This window comes from Cottoperca gobio, chromosome 23 (assembly GCF_900634415.1).
Source record: "Cottoperca gobio chromosome 23, fCotGob3.1, whole genome shotgun sequence".
Lineage (NCBI taxonomy): Eukaryota > Metazoa > Chordata > Actinopteri > Perciformes > Bovichtidae > Cottoperca > Cottoperca gobio.
In genome coordinates, this window is record NC_041377.1 from 2,037,484 (window position 1) to 2,052,709 (window position 15,226).

General features: G+C 44.1%; 1 protein-coding gene across 6 annotated transcripts in view; it reads right to left on the reverse strand.

Annotated features, from left to right (window-relative positions):
• The window catches only part of ppp1r12a (protein phosphatase 1, regulatory subunit 12A), a 42,652-nt gene that overhangs the window by 10,320 nt on the left and 17,106 nt on the right, over positions 1–15,226 (reverse strand). For 2 of the 6 annotated variants that reach the window (XM_029461644.1, XM_029461640.1), the window contains exons 2-15: positions 13,801–13,931; positions 11,097–11,215; positions 7,346–7,505; positions 6,536–6,680; positions 6,378–6,452; positions 6,180–6,271; positions 5,836–5,993; positions 5,524–5,645; positions 3,149–3,376; positions 2,808–2,899; positions 2,460–2,573; positions 1,574–1,726; positions 1,008–1,178; positions 208–369 (exon numbers count right to left, since the gene is read on the reverse strand). In XM_029461644.1, the coding sequence (XP_029317504.1) occupies positions 208–369; positions 1,008–1,178; positions 1,574–1,726; positions 2,460–2,573; positions 2,808–2,899; positions 3,149–3,376; positions 5,524–5,645; positions 5,836–5,993; positions 6,180–6,271; positions 6,378–6,452; positions 6,536–6,680; positions 7,346–7,505; positions 11,097–11,215; positions 13,801–13,931 (1,922 nt within the window). The remainder of the gene's footprint in view (positions 1–207; positions 370–1,007; positions 1,179–1,573; positions 1,727–2,459; positions 2,574–2,807; positions 2,900–3,148; positions 3,377–5,523; positions 5,646–5,835; positions 5,994–6,179; positions 6,272–6,377; positions 6,453–6,535; positions 6,681–7,345; positions 7,506–11,096; positions 11,216–13,800; positions 13,932–15,226) is intronic. The other 4 variants (XM_029461646.1, XM_029461645.1, XM_029461642.1 and 1 more) reach the window with 3 other exon arrangements.

Below are 15,226 nucleotides of genomic sequence, written 5' to 3' on the forward strand. Positions count from 1 at the left end.
AGGTGGCTTTTCTCAGCATTTGCAACAGGAAGACGTGCACTCGACCCCGCTCCAACACACTCTCTCACATGCTCGCTCCGTCCCAGACAGACGCAGAGAAACGCTCACTTCCTGTTCACACTGTGTGTACAGAGTTAAAGATCACACAGCTCAAAACAAATGACATGCATCCAGATTACTGTCTCTGTGTGTGTGTGTGTGTGTTACCTGCGTCGTTCAGAGCCAGTTCCTATGCCAGTGGTGGTAGATATGGCGGTGGTAGTGGTGGACGTGGTGGTCGTAGTAGAGCCAGTGTTCATAGTGGGGATGACGGCGGCAGACTCCTTCTCCTTCTCCTTCTCCCTCTCTGCACTCTCCTCTGGCCAGTACCTGTTAACACACAAGCGTTTTATAAAGAAACTTGCTTAGCCTGACGGATCCAATTTCAATTGCTTATAAAAAGTTAAATGTGCGGTTGTAGAGGGATTTCAAATGAAGCCACTGAGGAGGTCAGATACCCACATCAAATAGACTTTAAGCTTTATTTCTATGCATTTTCTGGGCTGAAGAAACCCTGAGAGGCAAGTGAGAAAAAGGAATTCAGGTGATGCATTTTCTAAATCAGGATACAAAAGGTTTTTTCCAGGATAATCTTTCTAAATTCCTTAATTATTTTTATTCCCAGCTGTGAAACACACGAGACGTTTTGTTCTAAATAGGACTAAAAACATTAATGTGTTCCCTAAAGGCACTTTAAAATGACAGTAATGTGACATAACTTGCTAACACACAACATATGTACCTTGTATTTACAGTTTGTGGAGAAATTAAAACTCATCTGGAAGAAAAAGTGAATGTTTTAGGATAGTGGTGCACTTCACCCTCTTGTGGCCAAAACTGTTATTACAACAACAAACATTTGATCCTGACCCAAAACAAAAAAAGTGAAATAAACCCTCTACGAGAAAAGCAACACAGTTACAATATCTACACGCCATGCATTACAGATGTTCGGCATCTCATGGTACCTGCTGGTGAGACTGGTGGAGCCAGTGCGGGTGGAGGAGGAGCCCAGGCTGGAGAGCAGGCCGCGGTGGCCTGTGGGCGAGGTAACAGATGAGGAGGTGGTGGTGGTGGTGGTCGAAGAGGAGGAGGTGGTCGAGGAACCCAAGTCCTCGTGTCTTCTGCCAAAAGAGCCGCTGGAGGACAAGATGTCAGACAAATTGAGAGCACGAATGGGATACAAATACAGCTTATAATAAATAAATTATTGCAGAGATAATTAGTTGATAAATTAGATATTGGCGCTCATATATCAACATTGTGACGACATGAGATTAGGAGGTTTTGTAATATAATCTGCATTTCAAACATATATATATAACAAATATAATTTCCTTGACCAGTGTCTGCATTTGAATCTGAAGCAGACTCCAGAGGAGAGTAGTGAAATGTTAAAACCACCTTCAGATACTCATTTGGATATGAAATGCAACACAATACACATGGGAGGCACATCGGCAGAGCAGGGACACGCAGTCAGAGAGGACAGGTAGGTGTAGAGACGGAGGTGCCCCGGGGGAGGCTGGTGTACCTGCGGTAAATGCTGTAAGACTGGTAGTGGGAGGTGGGTGGCTGCCAGGGTTTAGTATTACAGGTGTTAGGGTCCAAGCTGGAGGTGGACGAAGACTTGGCTGGCACGTCCCGCGTGCTGCCGCTCCGCCCTAGTGCTAGCGTATGGGACGTGCTGGCGTGTTGGCAGGCGGGTGGGAGCGAGAGAAGCATGTTAGCGGTGGACGCGCACACACAGACACAGATATAGTATAGGAAACATACATATTTAAGACCATTAAGCTGACAAACTATTGGTGCATTCATGTCACATGGCGTTAGATGTTGACTGGACAATTCACAGCAACCGCTCATGAGTTAAACCGTGTTTGGAGAAGTCATAAATGAAGGTGTTTTTGATGTCCAGTCAACACACCGGTTTAAATAAATGAATAAGAATACAGTGTTGTTCCCATATGACATGAATGCAGCTGAAGTCCATGTCTAGGTGTTGTGCCACAAACAACCCTAGTAATTTGATTTATCTGGAAGTCAGACAGGTGTGTGGACTTGTTAAAATGTCATAGTGAGTAATGCATTGCAAACTCAGTGGCACAGCAACCTGACAGGACAGGTACAGTCATGCAACAGACTCTGTGACAGTGATTGAGAGAAGCGTGCCGACTCGCATTGGCTCTCAGCAGCAGCTGCTGTGCATGGAAGCATGTACGTACATATCTCTTGATGACATGATCCGAGCGGAATGTACAGTAAGATGATTGATAAACAACTATCCATGCTATCTACACAGTGGGTTTAGTTCCAAAGCTATGCAATCAACCTCATAATGTATAAACATCAGATGGAGCAGAGATCTGATGAGGAGGAGGGAGGGTAGTTTGGCTGTTTGTGTCGCAGTAGAGGCTGACCTGCGCTGGTAGCTGGGGGTTCGGTTGGTGGAAGTGCCTCCTTCGCTGTTCTTCAGGTCGTCATCCCAGCGTCGCCGGGTGTATGAGCCACTACGTATCAGAGCAGTAGAGTCCCTGGGGAATAAGCTACAATAGTACCTCATGCTTGCCCAAACAGATACTGACATAGATACTAGACATATCTAACCCTAACCCTTTTTAGTCAAACATAAAAACCTAATCAAAAAGGCACTTCAACACGCCCGGCAGAGCGTTGAGGCATGTTGCCTGAAACACACAGCAGTGGGCAGCAGGAGCCGCTCATGCCAGCGCATGTTTGCACAGAGCCGCTCGGCTCCTGGGTTTTACCTGTTCTCCTTCTCGTCAATGTCTGAAGTACTGGCCAGTCTCCTGGGGATGGTGGGGGCCACGTAGGCAAGTCGAGTTCCTTTATCCTTTTCCTGTAGGCAGAGGGACAAAAAGGGACCCGTGTTAGTGACCAAGATGTCAAATATCAATACGAGGACGGTACAACAGTAGATTTTTGTTTTTTATACAACAGTGCAGCATTTCATGATGACATCATGCCCAAAGACACATCACTAACCCGCCTTTTTAAATACATACATGCTGTAGCAAGCTGGTTAATGGGACCTCATATGGCCTAAAGAAGGAAATGACTACATTTTATATGTCATACTATATTTGACCTTTTCTTTGTCTTTGTTGTCCAGAGAGGAGGAGAGGCGGGGGCTCGAGGCTGAGCGCATCACCCCAGTCATGTCCTTCTCCCTCTGAGCCTCCTTGGTGGCTGTGATCTCTGCTAGCGCCCCGTAGCTGCCCGTCTTCCTCAAACCCAGCCGCCACGACGCTGGAGACTCGTCCTTCCTCTCCTCCTCGACCACTTTAGTTGAGACCTTACCAGCGGGCTGAGTGGCCTGAGCGGGAGGAAGGGGCAGGGGGTTTAGTGTGCAAAATAAACCATTTAAAAAGTATAAAGATGAGAGTTTTAGTCGTCTTGGTGAGTAACACAAAAGTCAATCAGGTCAAAGACAGTTAGAATTATCTCCAGGGGCGGACACTTTAAGGATTAGAAGATGAGACCATGAAGAGGACACTTTTAAAAAGGAAGGGCATGCCAGTTACATTTTAGAGTCAATGCTATTCTCAAAATATGATATGTAGCAGAATTAAACCGGTTGTGTTTTTGGAGTCCTATCGGTCGTTCTCAGGTCTGGCCACATGTACATTATTAAAACAAACCATCAAAAGATGCAACAAAGCCACGAGCAACTAAACAAAAACACAGAAGCCACACAGACACACGGTGAAGGCATGACCAGGACGGTGAAAACACCACCATGTAGGGTTGATGAGTGAAAGCCAGCGATAGGGAGGTTCAACCAGCGTCACTTGGATTGGGCCAGGGTGGTTTGGGGGGGGGGGTTAAGTATTTATTTAGTGCACAGGTGCATGTAGGATGGGAGAACAACTCTGGTGCACACCAAGGCCTCACCATAGGTTTTTTGGGCACTAGAGAAATGCCAGTTTTGCGCAAGCCTTGACGCCACAATGCAGGACAGCCGGGCTCCGCCACAGGCATGAGGGGGGGAATACAATCAAACTAAAGCCAACCAAGACAAGAGCCCAGGATGAGAAAGACGCGGAGGGAGGACAGGGAGGAGGTTGAGACAGAAAAGAAAGGAAAAAAAAGCCAGAATAAAACAGAAGCAGCAGCAAAGAAACACTTTATGGCAAGGACAGATTTGTTTAAGGCCTAGTCACACCACACAATGCTTACTGCCAAACCAGGGGGGGGGGGGGACCACCAGGACAGGTCCAACAAACATTTGGTAGTGTCTGGACATTGTTAATGTTTTTGCTCACTCTTGTTAGACAGAAGGCATTGTGACGTGTGAGCACTAGGCTTCAAAGTGGGACTGAACAAGGAGATCATTACAAGAACAGAAGCAGGGGGGGGGGGGGGAAACAACAACATCTTGGAAAGGTGGCCACTGGTTGCAGGACGTCGACGAAAAAGGTCAAACTCGGCTGCATTCAGATGTTTGGAACGGTAATGCAGTGTGAGGTCACAGACTTAAGGAATGAGTGGTTTTTATTTAGGGATTTAATATTTGACATTAATCCCATGACAACACGAGATTTAAGAAGATAAAGCTGAGGGGGAAGATAAAGGTAGAAATCTATATTCCTAATATGGTCTGCATTTTGAGCAATCGGCATCGGCAACAGTTTGCCCGTAATTCAGAGTAAACATATTTTTTAAGCCGCGTAAACTATTGGATTTAATAACCATTCGTAGTGTGCCTTATGTTCCTATTCTAAGGGTTTGTTTAAAGGAAGCAGACATGCCCTTAGAAAACCTGTAGTAAAATGCTTGGCCTCATTTTACCAGCAGAGGGCAGCAGACTCAAAAGTGGGAAAACCTGCACGCCTTAGTTTTATTCCTAACAACCAAACACTCCCACTGCCCTCTGAGCCTCCTGGTTTCCCCATCAGTCTAATAGTAAACTGTTAACACCATCCAGAATATCAACCACCAATCATCCCCACTGTGCAGCCCGCTCGCCATGTTTGCTGAACGCCACCCACAATAAGTCGTAAATGTCCTTCTCGGGGGGGGGGGGCCTCTGTGACTGTGTGCTCATTGTACTGCGACATGAAGAGCAAATCACGACTAGAGACAGCTATTTCTGAGACGGCCCAGTGCATGAACTCCACACTCATTTATGCATCTTCAGCGAGCTGTGAAATCAGGTTTGTGTTCAAGAGGGAGGGAACCTTAAGAGATGGTGAAGTCTTCTGATGTGTGTACAGAGTGAGGCACCAACATGTCTCAGTAGAACACAGCTGATGCGACAGAGGAGCTGTTGTTACCACGTGCTGTGGTTTGAGGGTAGTAACATGATCAAATCACGGCTGTGCTGCAGCCTTTAATTCCTCCAAGGCCTTTTAAAACCAATCAGCTGCTAATTCTTAGAGAAATCTGTCTTTATATTTGTTTTATGCCAGAACTTCTGTCTGCGCAGGGTCGGATGGTAAATGCTCGTCCACCAGGTCGCACCTTCTTTACTGGTGAAGTGGGGGTTGTCACCTGGTTGGTTGGGCTAGTTGGGGGCGACGCGGGGATGCTGGTTGGGGCGGGCGTCGTGCTGTTGCTCACCGATGCTGAAGGCTTGCTCTTGTCTGGAGGGGGTCGAAAAGAAACGTGGTGTGAAGTCAACAAACAATGAAAACGAGTATGGAACGTGTTATTGTGACGCATGCATCATCGAAAATAAACATTTTATGTGGCGATGCGTAGAAAACTGAACACAATGATAATTTAACAACCAGTAAAATAAGACACACACACACACACACACACACACAGTACCTGCTTCAGTCTCCGACTCTGAATCTTCGTCGTCCTCTTCCTCGCTGGAGCAGCTCGATTCGTCCTTCTTCCCCTCCTCTCCTTCATCCACCTTCTCCGGCTCTAAGGTCTCGATGCGTAGGGCGCTCTTTTCTGGCTCCAGAAGCAGCGTTTCTTTGCTGCAACACACACGTTACACACACGTTTCACACAGCGCACATGGCATTAGTACAGAACTTCAGCGTCAGCGTAGTTTAACTGCAGGAGAGGATACAAGTCAAATATTCTAACTTTTAGTTACGCATGTGCTATAATTGGCTCGATAATCCTAACACCAATTTATTCAGCACCGCTAAACCATTTACCTCTTGAGCGGCTTCAGTGATTGGTTGTTATCCCCAGTGGTTGTCGTTTCAATCAAAGGAGATTTCTTAACATCTTTCTTGTCACCTATCAGCTGGAATAAAGAAGACAAACAAAGCTAATCCAACGGGAGAAAAGACAGCGCGGCGTACGATCCTCGATAGCTGACAGATGCGTCATTAGTTCACACGTGGACTTACCAGATTCTGTTTCTTTTGTAGTTCTTCTAAGTATCCCACAACATCTTCGTCTGCTACATCAAAAGCTGTCTGACCCTGAGATAAGAAATAAGATTTATCAAAAATATAGTTTGCACAGCACTTAATGACAGGACTCATGACAGGTTCAAGTTACGCACCATTTTATTAATGAGGTCCATGTCACAGAGGTTCTCCACCAGTATCCGACATGCCTCCTCTTTGCCCCAGTGTGCTGATGCATGTAGAGGAGTCCAGCCATCAAAGTCCTTAATATTTACATCATACCCTGTTTGGATTAAAAGCCTGCACAATAAAGACGTGGAGAGAGTGTGAGAAAGAGAGAGGAGACAAAAATTACAATTTGTTAAATGTAGTTCTTGGATTTTATTCTGTAAAACTAATCTTTTTAAAAAGCGCTGACAGTGTCCAGGCTTTCAGAAGTGGGTCAGCATTGTAACCCCAGGTCGGATTTATCAGATACACACGGACACATAATCTGAAAATCTTAAATCATCCCTAAGCGAGAGCAGAATGAGGTTGGCAACTTTTAAAACTCTCATAATTAAGGACATAAATCTGTCACGATGGGGAAAACATTTAGATCTCCGTCTTGTATATATTATAGTCGCACTAAACATCAGAGATCGTAGAGCTATCTATGGCAGTATAAAGTGTGCTGGCTGATTTCCCAGAGCAGATGGACAGGTGGCTGCAGTGTCGCTGTATTAACAACCCACAGAGACGATGTTGGAACATTGACGAGACGCAGAGACCGAGATGTGTCTGGCGTTAGCGAAGAAAACACACGAAGCGAGGCCTCTCCACCGTCTTCAATACAAATAGCATTTATATAATGCAACTACCAGGAAGGGCTTAATGGAACAACGAGCAATAAATTAAATGGTGGTTACATCTTTTTTTTTTGTCGCAACAGAGATGAGGCATGTGAAATCAGAACCACGGCTTACTTTAAAACCTCAACGTATCCTTTCGCAGCAGCTACGTGGAGCGCCGTTCCTCCAGACTTGGTGTGCCGGCTGTCTTGGATCTGGCCGCTGTTGAGCCACTGCCGGGCGTCCCTCAGCATGATCCGCTCCTCCTCTTTCCGGGCTGCCTCGATATCCACCCCTGGTAAGTAAAGAGGAGACTGTCAAAGATTACCCGCTACTTAGGGACAAGCTGTCAGCTGTAACACTGAACCCAGAGAGTAGGGGAACTAGAATGAGTCGCAATCACATCGAGGTATTTACATGGAGTTCTACTCGTCTTACATCGAGGTGAAAAGGTATGGGAAAAGTTTGGAATGCAAGTAGAGCGAGGACAGACTTTATGTAAATACAAAGCCAGGGGAAAAATCGTTGCATAACAATTTGAACAGGGTTTCCAATCTTTTCTGGAGATCATTTTCCAGGACGTTTTCAGTGCTTTCAGACGTGAATAAGTCTTTGGCTATAACTTATGAAATCACCTCTTTATATGCTTAGAAATGATGACAAATGCATCATACAATAACCCAAAATATTTTACTTTTTTATGACTGGAAGAGATGTTTCCAGGACGAGTGCAAACCCTATGATAAAGCGGCAATAATGATGGCTATGACAAGTCTGTTACACAAGACTCAACCCATGAACCCTTGCGCTTTCATCAATGTCATCCATTACATTTACGGTTCTTGAGAGGAAACATAGACATGACAATATTCTGGCAGCCTCTGTAAAACACTAGAGGATGTTATAAAGCACTTAAGCAAAACAGTTTTGCGCCAATAATCTGTCAATTTGTAAATTAAATAGTAGCTAAAAGAAGAAAGGCCTCAGCCGGATAAGTGGGTCAATATGTCTACGACATAAGCTGCATGCGGCGCAGCAATAGAAACAGGCCTGTATTGTCTTGTTGACACCTGGTTGGAACACGAGACGAGTCTAAAATGCACCTCTGCATGAGTCGTTGACTCGTCAACCGAGTGTTAACTGTGTTGACCTACACAAACAGTGATCCAAGAAGTGCTCTGGGGTGGGAGCCAAGACTTCAGCTGATCTTATAGGTTTCTTGTTCTACTCTCAAGGATTCATCATCACTCATTTCCTGACACTCTAGAACGCTGAAAGATTGCCTCAAGCTTTTAAACCAATAAAAGAGTACATCTGTGTCTGCAAGGAAAAAAGAGCCGGAAAAGTCTACCCAGAGGTTTAGCCATTGCTAGCTGTACGGCAACACGAGGACATCTGTTCAGCAAGAAAGACACTTAAGTCCCAAACAAAAAGTCACCAAGTCATCTGCTATAAGCTTTTGATAGTTCGTCTTCAAGCCTGTAGGGACTGTAACATTGTCTCACTGGTTGGCCCGCCAACATGGTGACATTAATACAAAGATTGTAACTATAATACCATTACAAGTGACAAATGCAATCAACATGTAAATAAAAGACACGCATTACTTCACAGCATCAGACTTTTACAAAACTACATGACGTAATTGTAATCTGTGATCCAGCCCAGTGTCACACATTGTTGTGGTGTATTCCATCAGCACCTATATGTTTTTAATGGATTATTTTCACATATTCAAAAAGCACAGTATGTAGTGTAACTATTTAATTCTTTAAACAGTAGTAAGAGAAAACGCAGAGCATATATGCTATGGAGGGACATGATACTAAACTTCCAGTTCAGTTCAGATAATGTAGGTAATGGGAGCCGGCCAGGTAAGCCAACGTCCCGTGATCTCTTGGGAGGTAGCCTACACTGTGCCTATAAAAAGCAGGCAGCCTAATGGCCTCCAAGTAGGACTGCAGAACAGGAGCCGAGTGGAAAAGTTGGCAGCAGTTCAAAGTTGAGTTTTTACAAAAGAACAGCACATCTTCTACATAAGATAAGGAGAACATTCAATAGACCAAAAAAGGACTTGCCTCCCCCTTCGCCTCAATATACCTAGCGTGTTTGGTAAAGCAGAAATAAAATATGTACAGAAATCTGCCCTGAAGGAAGCACCAGGAACCTCAGCGTTATGTGTAGTTACTGGCTTTTTAGAAAAAGAGGCAATTTAGAGACGAGAGGAAACTACTGTCAGAGCAATCCAAATCCCCCACGTTCTCTCACCACCAGGGACACGGCGTGATTTAGAAACATCTATGAGTGTCCGCCTTCAGTCCATTAAAGGACCGGCAGCAGCCCTCACGAAGGCAGCGGATGGAGGAGGGTGACAGGGCCGTCCAGTCACTTGACCCAATCAGGGTCAAGAAGAGGATCTTGAGGTTGTCCCTGCCGAGGGGAAACCATGGCCACTTGCTAACAAGTTTAACCCCGTGACCGGTATCTCTCGGAGAGGAGAAAATCACATTACAAATCACTCAAAAGTGTTACACAACAGCTAGTTGCATAATGCTGCCTGCTACCTCGAGCACAGAGAACTGAGCTGTGGATTGTATGCAGCCGCCCTGAGGCCAGGATTATTGCAAATTCACTCTTCACAGAAGTGTTATCTCGAAAGCAGAGTTAAGCAAGTCTGCTTTAAAAGAATGAAATGAGGCTCAAATATGAAAAGATAATCTTCACAATATTAAAAAGGTATTCAGTAGTTTGAAGATTATGAGCCTGGTAAATGAAGTTTGGTTTTGCGTCCGTCAGTTAAGGATCTTAGAAGAGGCCGCGTGTGGATGCTCCATACCAGGCAGCACATCCGTCAGGCATCGACAAATGAAAGTTGACAACTGCCGCTGGCTGAGATGCTCGAGGTTCGGGTGGGTGCATGTCCCGCTGCCATTATATAACACGGACAAGGAGCGCAACATGCAAGCAGCACGCTGGGTGTGATTATCACTGGATGCTGTGTGCTTTCAAACACTTAGACCTCGACTTAAAGAACTGTCAAGAGACTTACAGCTTACAGAGAGCCTTTTATACTAGACGGTTAACACTAATGCACAATACACTTAAACCAGTGTGAAGATAGTGGACGCATTATGCTGTATATCACATGCTGTATAATGCATAAAGACAGTTTATTAAGCTTAACATAAACATTTATAATGGGGCCTACATGTGTGGACTGATCCAAACAACGATCACGGGATCTATTTGAAGCTATTTATCTGTTATTATCTATTTATTTGAGAAGTAATCCGATCGGCCTTTATAGATACCACCGTTTAAACTATTAAGAACGTCCCATAACAGTTGGAGGCCGATCAGTCGGAGCAACCTTAAAATGTGAAGATAGCTTTAAAAAAAAAAAAAAGGCAAATTATGCCACAGAGGAGGGTAAGCCAGCCAACCTTTATTAGTGAGCTGAGGAGCACCCCTCTGGCCCGGGGCCAGTTAACACGTCTGTACGTGGCCTCTCACCATAGGGGAGGGCCTTTCATCGTCTCAAGAATGCCCTGGCCCGAAATAGAAAGACTCGACTTTTCAGTTTTGAATCATCACATGTTCTCACAACACAGCTGGATCCCTTTTCTATAAGTATGTAAGTTTTATTCACGCGAGCAAGTGATAGACAGCAGGTGACTGACACCCAATGAGAACTCACTCTACTAGAGAACTTACTCAAACATGAAATACACACAGGGCACGAACCAGTTATGCTCAGCCGGCATTAAATAACTTGGATTTTGTAGCCAACAAGGTAACAAAAACAAGCATACCCAACAACACAGTGCAGGGAGAAGGTGAGTTTCAAGAGGTTTAACACTTCCAAAGAACTTCTTTAATAATTTACCTTGTCTGTTGATCTCATTCTGAAGGAGCTCCTCCATTGCCTCCTCTTCAGCGATATCCAGCGGAGTCTCACCCTCACTGTTCACAACTCCTACACTGGCACCCTGGCTGATGAGATACCTGCAAGGACACACACACACACACACACATTTTGGTTGATTTTTGCACTGAAAGGTTTGGAGGTCATACTGACAGGGTGGAAAGGATGTCGAGGCAACCGTCACTTCCTTTACCTGATGAGGAAACTGTGTGTGGAGCTGTGTAATGTTGCTTTTGGTTCAGTGAACTAGGAGTGGCACAGACTCATTGCTATCTAGTGGTCAGTTCTAGAGGACTCAGGACTTGAGCATCAACTAGGTGATCGCCAAACAAGATAAAGCCTCTTGGAAATCTTGGTGATTTAGTTTAAATACCACAAGTCTTTGTCTACATGACCCTTTGCAGACCAGGAGTTAAACCATAAAACCCTCTAGAAAACATAGCAGACAACCAAAATACGCATTTGACACTGTATTCAAGGCTACTTTAACTCTGTCTTCAGTGTAGAGAGCAGAAACACGTTTTTGGCTCGAGTTGTCAAAGTGTGCGCCGTTATCTCCTTCTGTGAAGCTTCATAAAAATGGGCCGGCAATGCAATGACAGATGTTGCCAGAATAGTGCTGGTTCTAGCCTTGCTAGCAGGACGTTTTACATGTAGGAGGTACTCCTCCACTTTATTGAGACACAGCCTCCAAAGCACCAGTGCATGTCTGGACTAGGCCTTAGTGATTTAACCCTTTATATTTTTGTATCCCCACCCCCAGCAGAGATTCAAGACCTTTTCACTTATTTAACATCTTGACTTCATCTGCCTTCACTTAAAGCTGTGGTGAGACTCAGGCCCTTCTCATTAGGAGAACACACCACTTGAGACAGGCTCAGCACTTATGACTTCCCCCCCTAAATGGCAACTGACTGACTGCAGTTACGTTTCAAAGTTTTATATCTTCTTAAATTGGACTTTCTATTCTGCCTATTTTTGTGCAGCTTTACTCAGTTTGATGGCTTTGTGGTCTGGAGTCCCACTGTGGGATCCTTAACCAAGCCCTACCATTTAGATGGCTGTGGTGACACTGGGGGCTTCGAGATACAGTCCTGCTGGGATTAAAATGAGTCTACTGAGAGCTCACCACCCACACCAGGTTGCGGAGTTTCTCTCCATGACATGATGTCTCCATTAGTCACTCATATCAGGCCAAACACTTGACCTTTTCATTCATTATGGGACAACAAAAAAAGTCTTGTTTTCTGTAATAGTAGCCCAGAGCTGATGCGGTGTTCTCGAGGCCCACTGGACTCAGACTTGCTCGACTTGGGTCTGAGAAGTGAACAATAAAATATCTCTAAATTGTGTGGTCAGATGGGCCACATGTTTGTCTTCTTACAGCCAGTTGCACTTGTTATGTCTTGGGAGACATCAATAAGGGGGATAAATCGGAAGCCAAGTTCCTGTAATGTAACACAGACGTAAAGCAGGTCACAGCACACTGTGTATGTGCTGAACAATGAGTACAACTGAGCTCCCTCAGCCCCCTTTCGCCTGTTTAAATATCCTCTGATAACATCTGAGTTGTGTTCTGTGAGCAGTCTTCTTACCTGAAAAGGACTAGGGGCAAGAAAATACTATGGCGCAACTCTAGAGCTCGAGTCCAGATATATTTGATAACATCGCTCCAACACTATCTGTGTCTCAGCTATCAGATGGGCCGCTGCTGCAGACAAAATGTGAAAAGGACTGTGTGCTTCTGAAAATGATGGCTTTTGTTGGTTTATTCTGCCATGCTAGCTGAAATGATCATGGCCATTTTATACAGTTAAAGAGGTTAAGAAATCTTATGTCTCTGCCGATACCGATATCAGATACCGCCTTTTTCCCCTCTCTTATAATACTTGTGTATGGATGCACTTTGCTTAACCTAGCCATCTAAAAAAAACACCATGCTCAAACTTGATTGGTCAGCACCATTTGAAAACTTTCAATCTGAGTATTTAGAACAACAAAGGCATTATGATACCAGTGTGAAATACTGGATATAACTCAACATAGCCTATACCTCAATGACAGTTGTAGACAGATAGTTTAGGCCCCCCCCCCCTCCCTTTCCATTATATGTCCAGAGATTTTGGGCAGTATCAGACCGATACCTATACTTAATATTGGATCGGCACATCCCTACTCAAAACAAGGTTCATTTCATTAACTACTGTGCAACCTTAAAAATATTGGAGACCAAAAACCCATTTCATCGATCTTAAAGAAAAAGGATTATAGCACAGTACGAGTCAATCAATCTGGACAGCACCAATATAAAGACAGAGGTCACTAATGGGGGCTCAGAGAGGTGACAGGACAGTGCAGACCTCAGCTGGAGCAGAAGCGTGTCAGCCCTGATGTCACTTTGTGCTTTGACAATCCAAATAAAAAATAGTATAGAACCAGTTGGACGTTTACACAGGAAACTTGTTGGACCCATCTACTCCCTGATATGTTCACACAAACTGAACTGAACGGTTAAATGACGAGTGCTGCAGTTATAAAATAAAGTGTCTTAGAATGAGCACGATATAAATCAGGATGTAAAGATGAGTTTGCACAAACCAACCCGATGCAACTGCTTCTTAGGAAGTGAATGAACTGGCTGTTAAACTGGATTCTCAATACTTACTCTGCTATGTCCAGGTATCCACAGGAGGCTGCAGCGTGGAGGGGGATCCAGCCCTCATTGTCCGGCTGGTTGATGCCGGCTCCGTGCTCCACCAGGAAAGTCACCATGTCAACATTGTCATCTATGCATGCCTGAGAGAGAGAGAGAGAAAAAGAGAGCAGGGGAGTAAGACCACTGTAAGATACAAGAAGCATATGATCTCATGTCACCAGGATGGCTATAGTTACAAACAGCTTGCATGAAAAGAGCATTGCACTGCGTCTAGAACTGTTGGGGAATTTAGGCAGCCGGAGCATTCCCCAAATTGCCTGCACATAGCAGGGGTGCTTGAAATACCACATAACGTAGTACTGCTGATGGATGGAGGCATTGAGGTGCTGGGATTATATGCTGCTGCTTTATGCAAAAAGTAAGCATTTAAAAACTTTCAAAGAGTGCTTTTACTTCAGCATTCAGCTTTGCACATCAGCCAAATACTTTCTTACATGTGATAAATCTAACCACTGAAAAGACCACACACACACACACACACACAGTCCGTTCTTCTCTTCCACTGAGCAGCTGATGAATCACTCAATTAAATCCACATTTGCGGTTGAGCAAAAGTAAAACTGCTTTATTAGCCCATTTGGCCCCCAGAGTCTGTTCATTAAGAACTGTGCCATTCTCTGGAGCTGGGGACATGCTACAGATCTTATGCTAGTCTCTTGGTTAAGGACAGGAGGGTGTCCTGAAGAGGCATATCATTAGGTGGGAGAGGAAATTGGAGTTCCTCAAGGAAAATCTGAATACAACTTTACAGTCAAAGGAAAGTTATTACACAAGGTAAAGATCTAGCAGACCAACCCGAAGAATAACGTGCATGTTTGATTGATCAGAAGCATAGACAACAGAGTCGGCGCTAAGCAGCCATGCACCAGTCTTATTTTCTTCACAGCGTTAATACTGCGTTTCAACTAAACCATATACAGTATGACCGATGACACAGTGAAAACAGAAATACATAGCAGCTGTAAGTGGGAGAGATCTAATTTAAGATCTTGTGACGGATGAAGTGGGAGATGTTGTGATTCTACCTACATTATGAAACCGATTTTGCACCAGGGTGGGCGTACTTTGGCTTTCTGTTATGCATTTAATCAGCACTTGGCTGTTAAATGTTTAAAAGAAAATCACAATTTTGAAAGATCTGTATTTTATTAGAGCTATTAATCTAGGCTTTATAGGCAACCTATGTTAATAGACATTTTATATCAATCAATCACTATATATATATATATATATCTATATATCTCTCTATATCTATATATCTCTCTATATCTATATCTATATATCTATATCTATATATATATATCTATATATATATATATAGATATATATATCTATATATATATATATAATACTTATGTTTGTAATATTTTTCTTT